This window comes from Thamnophis sirtalis, unplaced genomic scaffold (assembly GCF_051295495.1).
Source record: "Thamnophis sirtalis isolate CommonGarterSnake01/CBP01778 unplaced genomic scaffold, rThaSir2_p1.2 scaffold_3, whole genome shotgun sequence".
Classification (NCBI taxonomy): Eukaryota; Metazoa; Chordata; class Lepidosauria; order Squamata; family Natricidae; genus Thamnophis; species Thamnophis sirtalis.
In genome coordinates this window covers 165,320,639-165,330,089 of record NW_028261383.1, presented here as the reverse complement: position 1 = coordinate 165,330,089, position 9,451 = coordinate 165,320,639, and the positions used below count along the sequence as shown (strand labels likewise).

The 9,451-nt window shown below is 41.9% G+C and overlaps 1 protein-coding gene across 2 annotated transcripts in view; it reads right to left on the bottom strand.

Annotated features, from left to right (window-relative positions):
• Nucleotides 1-4,541: 4,541 nt before the first annotated feature.
• The window catches only part of UBA1 (ubiquitin like modifier activating enzyme 1), a 44,573-nt gene continuing 39,663 nt past the window's right edge, over nt 4,542-9,451 (bottom strand). For both annotated transcript variants that reach the window (XM_087710728.1, XM_087710729.1), the window contains exons 20-26: nt 7,528-7,717; nt 7,012-7,100; nt 6,689-6,781; nt 6,229-6,420; nt 5,525-5,626; nt 5,296-5,396; nt 4,542-5,203 (exon numbers count right to left, since the gene is read on the bottom strand). In XM_087710728.1, the coding sequence (XP_087566854.1) occupies nt 5,068-5,203; nt 5,296-5,396; nt 5,525-5,626; nt 6,229-6,420; nt 6,689-6,781; nt 7,012-7,100; nt 7,528-7,717 (903 nt within the window). In that variant the 3' untranslated portion in view covers nt 4,542-5,067. The remainder of the gene's footprint in view (nt 5,204-5,295; nt 5,397-5,524; nt 5,627-6,228; nt 6,421-6,688; nt 6,782-7,011; nt 7,101-7,527; nt 7,718-9,451) is intronic.

Sequence of the window (9,451 nt, the reverse complement as noted above, 5' to 3'; positions counted from 1 at the left end):
TTAAGTAAAAATGTGTCCAACTGCACACGGAAGGCGGGCCATTCCTTTCCTTTCCTTGGTTGTCATTGGCCGTGTGTTCGTGGCCAATGAAGACGCGTGAAGAAAGTACTGTAATCATTTCCCGGTAAGGGCGGGTTTAAGTTGGACGCCACGCCCACCAAGTGATAATAGGATCAACAGACCAATAGGATTTTTCCGGGAAGCTCCGCCCCTTTAACCCTTGCGAACAGGCTCGCCCCAGGCAACGCATGGAGTTTACTTCCCGCCTAGTTATACTCTCCAAGACAAAGTGATTTTCTCTGGCAGCCATTTTGGAAGTTTCTCACTAGCGCCCCCAGAGGCCAATGGTCACGTTTCCTCTCTTCCTCCGCGAAAAGCTGCGAACAGATTCTGCATTACGTCTGTGGCAGTTAGAATTGTGTGAAGTCTTTTGGGGAACTGGGATGCTCCTCTATCACCCCGGATTCAAGGGCTATCTTAAAATGAAGGCGCACTGGAAAAGGGGGAAGGTTCATTTTCGTCCAACATCCAAACTGATTTCATAAGTAGCCAGACCATTGATCAAAGTTGAATTAGAACAGTGGTTCCCAAACTTGGCCACTTAAGACTTGTGGACTTCAACTCCCAGAATTCTCCAGCCAGCAGAGTTCTGCTAGCTGGAGAATTCTGGGAGTTGAAGTCCACAAGTCTTAAGTGGCCAAGTTTGGGAACCACTGAATTAGAAGAACCAGAGTGTTGTGATTTGATTTGTGGTGGTGGAAGGATAAGGTGAAGCAGACGTATCTGGGCATTTTTTGTTTTAGACTGTAGGCAGGCATACTCTACTTATGCTTCATAGGCTGTGAGACAAGCCAGTGTTGGCAACCTTACCGAAATATGCAAGTCCAAACTGAACTGCAATTCTTAGGTTATGCTTTGAGATTGCAATTCCAACACATTTATAGTTGTGGTTTGCAAACTACCAAGTGAGAACTGCAGGGAAGTTATTCAGGCCCAATTATGTCTACAACTCAAAACTAAAGATGGAAGAATTAAACTTCACATAGGTCTAAGACTTGCAGAGATGCTAAAAGTTAAAGCTATAAATTTCTGGCAGCCAATAGTCCAATATTACATAGAAATATATGGGCAAAAGAAATGAACATGATAGCCAGAAGGAGCCTACAATTAAACAGAATTAGATCTTGTGTAAAGAAGCAATTTAAATGTAACATTTTAATCCATATTTGGATATTGGTATACTCTTAATGTCCATCGATCCTACCGTAGTTAACATGCTAGATTTGCAATCCAATACCAGAAAAAAGCTAGGCTGTTTTCCCCTACATTGGTTTACAAAATTTATAGTAAACTCATTGCACATTTTTATGCAACACATGCATTTGAACTTTTTTTCCTCATAGCATTTTTTAAAAAAAATGTTTGTCTCTTGCACAAAGATTGGGAAAAAACTGATATCTTGAACCTTACTTTAAAAATTAAGCCGCAATTCAATCACTACAAGTGCATTTTAGGAAAGCAATATCAGGTTTTACAAAATCTATCAGGATGATAATATTCTTTGCAGTAACACATGACATTTATAGAACTGAAGTGCAATTCCGCTTTGGTTGCGTTGACCGATGATCTTTGGAGAGCCAGGGATGGAGGCCACGCCTCCATCCTGGTGCTCCTTGACCTCTCAGCGGCTTTCGATACCATCGACCATGGTATCCTTCTGCGACGACTGCGGGAGGTGGGGGTGGGAGGCGCTGTTCTACAGTGGTTCTCCTCCTACCTCTCGGACAGGTCGCAGTCGGTGTTAGTTGGGGAGCAGAGATCGACCCCTAGGCCCCTAACGTGTGGGGTGCCGCAGGGTTCGGTCCTGTCCCCCTTACTTTTCAACATCTACATGAAACCGCTGGGTGAGATCATTCGACAGCACGGGATAAAATACCACCAATATGCGGACGATACCCAGTTGTATCTGTCCACCCCGTGCCAACTCAACGAAGCGATGGATGTGATGAGCCAGGGTCTGGAGGCTGTTAAAGACTGGATGGGGGTCAACAAGCTTGTGCTCAATCCAGAAAAGACCGAGTGACTGCTGTGTTTCCCTCCCGCGAATTGGCCAAGTGTTCCATCTCTCAGGCTGGGGGGTCAAATTATACGCCCCTCAGACAGGGTTCGCAACTTGGGAGTCCTCCTGGACCCACAGCTGACCTTCGAACATCATTTGTCAGCTGTGACCAGGGGGGCATTTGCCCAGGTTCGCCTGGTACACCAGTTGCGTCCCTACCTGAACCGGGAGGCCCTCACAACAGTCACTCGTGCCCTTGTGACCTCTAGGCTGGAATACTGCAATGTGCTCTACATGGGGCTGCCCTTGAAGAGCATTCGGCGACTTCAGCTAGTCCAATAGCAATAGCAGTTAGATTTATATACCGCTTCATAGGGCTTTCAGCCCTCTCTAAGCGGTTTACAGAGAGTCAGCATATTGCCCCCAACAATCTGGGTCCTCATTTTACCCACCTCGGAAGGATGGAAGGCTGAGTCAACCCTGAGCCGGTGGGATTTGAACCGCTGAACTGCTGATCTAGCAGTAGCCTGCAGTGCTGCATTTAACCACTGCGCCACCTTGGCTCTAAGAATGCGGCCGCGCGAGCGATTGTGGGTGCACCTCGCTTCACCCACGTTACACCTATCCTCCGCGAGCTGCACTGGCTGCCTGTCGATCTCCGGGTGCGCTTCAAGGTGCTACTTATCACCTATAAAGCCCTTCATGGTAGTGGGCCTGGGTATTTGAGAGACCGCCTACTGCCAATTACCTCCACTAGACCGATACGATCGCATCGATTAGGCCTCCTCCGAATTCCATCTACTAGCCAGTGCAAACTGGCAACTACCCGGAGGAGAGCCTTCTCGGTGGCTGCTCCGACCCTCTGGAACTAACTCCCCGTGGAGATTCGGACCCTCACCACCCTCCAATCCTTCCGCGCCGCTTTGAAGATCTGGCTGTCCCGGCTGGCCTGGGGTTAAGATTCCAACCCCACCCGAATTGTGTGACTGTTGTGCTCTCTTTTAATATGTTGTATTGTTTCCATATTGGAATACTGTTTGTCTTCCCCCCCCCTCCCTTTTTGAATTGTGAGCCGCCCTGAGTCCCCCCAGGGAAAAGGGCGGCATACAAATAAAGGAAATGAAATGAATTCCTTTCACATCTTTGAAATCAGTGTCATTTGATCACAGTGGACAATTCTGTAAGTTTTTTTTTTCTGGGAATGAGAAAGAAAATTAAGTAGTAGTTGGAAAATGTGTTCATCACTGTTAAAAAACCTTTCCATATAACCAACCTTTCACAAGATTCTGTGAAAATCCATTTGAACTTAGTGGATAAACCATCCTGTGAACTGTTTGGTTTTGGCATGCATGATGTGAATCCAGCTTGTAAACTATAATTTTGCAAACATGTCATATGAAGACAGCCATTTATGGTCCAATAAATTATAGTTAACCAAGCTGTCTTAGCATGTTGCAATCTCATCAGTTGTGCCACTGAAGCAGAGCAGAACATCTCATTTAATTATAAAGTTGTGAAATATAAATACGAATATCAATTATTATCCATGAGACTTCTACAACTTCTAAAGACAATGTCACATTAATTTTACCTGACTAGTAGCGAAGCTGTACAGCTTTCACATTCCAATATATTAACTAGAGCTACAACTCTAAACAAGAATTGCCTGCTTGATGCATATTAAGCTTAAATATACTCTGAAAAAATTGCTTTCAGGCTCATATTGAGGAGCATCTTTACTACAGCAGCCACTCAAACTACATAAGTATGCATATCTGTTTATAGATTGTAGAAAAGTAAAAATAAAAATGCTACCCAATTTTTGAAAATGGATTCCTTATTTACGACCCATTCAAAATGCATGGATACAAAATCTAGACTAAAGGTTTGCTGTAAAGTTCACAGAAGTATGGAAACTATTATTATCACTGAAGTAGTCAAAATAATATTTCTTTGTAAACAAGGAGCTTTATAATCATTCATCCCTCTAGAGCCCTAAACTTCAACGGATGCCAATCTAAAAACAAATAAAAAACAAATAATGAAACAGCTTCTTCATATAGTCATATAACAAAGAACTGATAAATGATGATTGACTAGATTACGATCTTAGCCAGTGTATAGAACCAGTGCATGGAGTGAAGCTGCTTCCAGCCTAGTATGTATACATGCACTTAATTTCATAAGGAGTTAAGGATAGACAGTATGGTTGTTACTGTATTATTTCCGATGTCACAAACAAAACAAGCAGCAAAATAACAAAAAATTGACAGCAGTAGAGGAAAACCTTTCCGACAATAGCTTTAAACACCTGATTATCAGGGAAACAAACTGCTTTCAAAAAATGAGAAATTATGATATAAATCAAGATAAATTAAGAATTTGCTAGCATACTAGGAATGCCAAGCATTTGAACTGGGATGAAGTTTTATGTCATGTACATAGCAAGTCTCCCCATTCCACTTGAACAATAAAGGACCACTGGCTTTTGCAAATGTTTATTGACTCATTTACTTCTCTTATCAGTTCTGACCTACACTTTCTACCCACTCGTATCTTCTCCCTCTCCCCCGCAAAGCCAGCCCTGGGCAAGTTCTCAGAATACAACAAAGGGGCATTTCCTCTTACTAGCCACTTCCTCAGGATGAGAGAGGAGAACAGCTTCCCTTATTAGTGAGTAATAGGGATGAAGGAGAGGAGGTGGTCAAGGAGTCAAAACACAACACGACTAACATTAACAGGAAAGGACAAAATGGGAAGTGGGTGTTAAGGCGCCTCAATAACATGACATAACTGCACGGGCTAAGGATAAGAGGGAGCAGCCGCAGGAGTGGAGAATTTCCCAGGCCCTGATGGACACGAAAAAGGGAAAAAAAATTCCTAAAAGATTACAAAAGTTATTTCATGTTTTGAGTCACTTTAACCGTGACAGGTGAGGGAGGGAGGCAGATCCTCCTCCACACTAACAGTCCGTGGCAGGCAAGTGGGCAATGCTAGCAAGGGGGCTGCTAGCGGATGGTGTAGCGCACATACGGCACCTCTGTGTCTTCGCCACTGTCGTCATTGCAGCACAATTCAAAGACCAGAGCTTTCACATGACGCCCAATCTTCTTCTTGGAAACTCTGGTGACAATTTCCGTCATCCTGGGAGGAGAGGGAAAAGGCAGCTGTCAGGCAGATGCAGATTCAACTGACGTAGTCAGTACCCTTGCTCATTCTCTTAAAACAATACATACGGCTGATCATGGCGCTCCTTCAGCTTGGCTGGCTGCATAAAAAATGAGTAAAGCATAGAAACTCCTTGGGACAGCATTGTTATCTCCAGCTTGTACTCTTTCTACATGTGGGAAGGAAAGGGAAAAAAAAAGTTCTTTACTGAAATGGTTTTCATGTCCATTCGCAAGCCTCTTCTGAAGCCATTAACATTTTGTGGCAAATGGCGACTGGGACACTCGCAATGCTTACCTTGAAATAAGCCAGGAACTCACGCAGTGTCATCTCCTGTCCATCAGGCTGGATACCCTGCACCTCAAAGCGGTCCCATAAAGTCCATTCAGTATTATAGTACTGAAGAAAAAAATGTAATGCAACATGTTAATAACATATTAGTTGTAGTAACATGTGCTACAGTTAATACTCAATAAAAAATGCAACAAACACAAAAGCATAATTCATGGTCATTTACTCCATGTAAGAAGGCATCAGTTATTCATAATTTCTAACATGTAAGGACATAGAAAAGTTGTTAGAGCCACTTTTTTTATCTCTGTATCTCTATCCAAATAACAAAAAGAGAAAACAGACAGAAGTATTCTCCCCTAACAGATGGAGATAATGAAAACAAAGCAACAAGTACAGAAACAAAAGAAATGGAAGTGGCAGTTTTATGAAACTCTTGGAAAGGCTGATTTACATAAACTTCCAAGAGACTTCAGCATGCCTTTGGCTCTCTTTTCCATTCTCTATCTTAAGTTGTCCCACTTGGCAAAACTTAACAAAAAATAAAGGAATTTTTTTTACAAGTTTTAGTAATATTCTTTGCATGGTATTCAAAGAAGGGACTATCAAATGCAAGTTCAAAAGATTATTTTTCCCATTATGTACCAGGGGCCATTTGTGCAAACAAAAGAAGATGAACATATGTGTGTGAAAAAAGCCACCCCACTCACCTTGTTCTTTGGGCAACAGATAGGCTCAGAGAAGCCAAAGAAAGGCAATGCCAGGTTAAGGAAACCATTCTTGAAAGATTCAAGTCGCTTGTGTCCCTGTATTACTTTGTATAGTTCTAAACAAACCAAACCTACTACAGCTGCAGTCGTTGTGGCAATTGCAGGTATAATTTTCCCTGCAATCAGCTTGCTCTGAAAAGAGAAGACAAAAGAGCTTTTTGATTTTTTAATTTTTGTTTTAGACCACATTTAGGAGTTCAATAAAGCGTCCACAGCTTTTCCTCTCCCCAGTTTTTCAGCCAGGTGAGGAAGATCAAGCTAAAAAAGAGCGATTGGCTCAAAATCAACCAGTGAGCTTCCATAGCTGTGGATGAAGTATAGGAAACGTCTGCACTGTCTCCCTCACACCCCTAATACATTCTACTGTACATAACCTTTATCCACCACAGGAAGCTCTTACCTTATGCCGGTCAGCAGGAGGAATATCATAATTTTCAGCTCGCAAGTTAGAAGCAGCAACAATAAAATCCATATGGAAATTTGTGTCATCATCCTGAAATTTGGTACAAATAAGGTGATAGTTACAACCAGCAATGTCACGGTCTTCAGCATTCTTTTGGCTTTGGGACCTGCAGTGAATGCCAGAAAAAGTCTGAAGCAGCTTCCTCGCCAAACCGGAAGCTTACCTATGGTTTCAAAACTGAACAGCAGAGGTCATTTCTGGTATCATTTGCATGTCAGGTTATAGTTAAATAATGATGTATTCATTTAAAAATGCCTTACTTTTTCAAAATCAATTGGAAACATCCTGAAGTCATGAAGTTGCTGAGGACTCGGAAGTGAAGATTTTAGCTCTTCTAACCGGCTATCATCTAAGAAAAATAAATGTAAAAATTTCAGAAAAGGCTGCTACAATGCATGTCATCTCTTTCTCAGCAACCTAAAACCTTTTCTGCTCTAAGCTGATGTAATGTATTGCAATCTCAAAGCCCCTAAACTTGTTTAGTAGTCAGACTCTGCCATAAATCCATGAACAGCATTTCAAGAAAAACCCTATTAAAATCTGATAGTAATTATGCAAGCAGCACAAAAACTGTTCCAGAAATGAAACAGTAAATCAAAATATGGATTGTGAAATTGTGAGAGATAGCAACACTTAAAGAAGAAACTGGGCCTTCCATTCAATAGAATCAAAATTATTCAGAAAGAAGACTTATTCTCACTCAAAGCCTGGCATTCTTTACTTTTATTTAGTTAAAATTGTGCCTTTGGCAGAGTCATCTCATTCCCAGTTCTTACCAACTGAAGCATTGGCATTCTGTAGCTCCTGATCAGAGATATGGATGCGGACACCAGATTTGGGAGTGAATTCAGGAACTTGCACCTGGCACAGCAGCTCCACAATAGCTTCTCTGTCTCTAGTGCCAGTGATGCCATATGTTTGGGCAAATAAGTTTGCAGCTGCCACTACATAATCCATGTGCAAAGGCTGTGGAGATAACGTTAGTTGAGTCAGATTGGCAATTTTTTTCTGAATGCAGCCTTTTTAACTAAACATTCTACACATGACCAATTAAATTCTACTTCAGCAACTAGCTTCTATCTGAAATGATTACCTAAAATGTACACAAGTGCACACGCACACAGAGTTTACATAAAAGAAAGCTGAAGATTATCTACTCCATCTTAATTATATCATCACTAGGTTTCACCCATTGTCTTCTAACAAACTGCCTTATATGCTACTTCCTATATGCATATTTTTCTTCTTCTAAGGATTATATTCCATGAATCTGATAGACTGTGCTCCATTGCTTATGCAGTAATAATAGTTGAAGTGCCATTGAGCTTTTTTTCTATTAACAATCCGTTCCTTTGAAGCTGCAATAACAAGACATATGAAGCAAAAGATCCAAATTAAATGCTGGCGGTCTATCATAGTGCCTTTAGCCAAAACAAACCAAGAGAAATTATTCTCATTCCTAAATATAATAATCAGATCTTGATAGAACCATTCATAAATTATTTTGCACAACTTTTCTTTTATCCCCTTCTGATTATCTCAATGTTTAGACAAAATATCTTTGCTTCTCCCTGAAAATTACACGAATTCATCTGCTAGAAGTCTACACCTTTTCCAAAATGGATAAACTGTAAACTGTATTTCCTCCTTCTAATCATGCTTCTATTTTTATAGATTTGTTTTAAAACAACATACTATATATATTTAAATACAGGTAATCCTTGACTTACAACCATATTTAGGACCAGAATTTCTGTCACTAAGTAATAAAGTCATAAAGCGTCACATCATGGGTGTCAGACCTGCCATAACTTAAATCTCTAAATAGAACTGAGCCTTGGTTCCATTTGTTGAGAAAAGTGTAGTTTATTAGAGATCAAGAGTATTACAGTATTGCAAAGCCAGAATTGAAAATCACCCGCCAAAATTCCTACATTCTACTTTTCCCTCCTTTAACTGTCTCTCATTCCCCCATCCCCCCTAACCAATTTGGTTCAGGCAAGAATGTTTTCCTAACCATCAAGCAGAGTTTGGTATGAGGCCCCTTCCTTCTTCCAGCTGGGTGACCTTGAAGCCGTCTCGGAGGAGATACAACACTTGCTTTTCTTTCCCCATCTCATTCCCCCTCCCCAAAGTTCATGGCCGTCTGTCACTGCATAGCAGCAAAGCACAAGCAAGAACAGGGGACAGCTGACAATGTGACTGCAATAGTTAGTTAGTGACAGCAATCCTAGCACTTCCCATTTCCATTGTTAACCGAGAATTGTGTGTCACTGAGTACTTCTCCCACGCCAAGCCATTGTGGGCTTATTCTCTTCTAGCCTTGAACCTCGGTAAGGTAAAGGACTGCTCCCTCTTGAACTCTCCCCACCTGCATATTTTCTCCCCATCTATGCCTTTTGGCGACTTTGCTTTGTAATGTGGCATGTAGACCATGAGCCATACAGCTGAGGCTGCTTGACATGCTGCAGCTCTGGAGCTACAAGAAACTTTGAGCTCAATGTAAATCCCTTTGCAGTGCAAAGCCCAGCTTGGCCCAATACCACTGTGTGATATTGCTACCCAGGAAGCCCCAGCTGCCTCGGTCCAGCCACCCTTCATGCCTTGCACGCCAAAAACCCTGTTGCTCTGCATTCTGCCACCCCAGCTGACCTTTGCCATCTTTTTGCCTCGATGATGAGGCATGCCTGCTCTAACCTT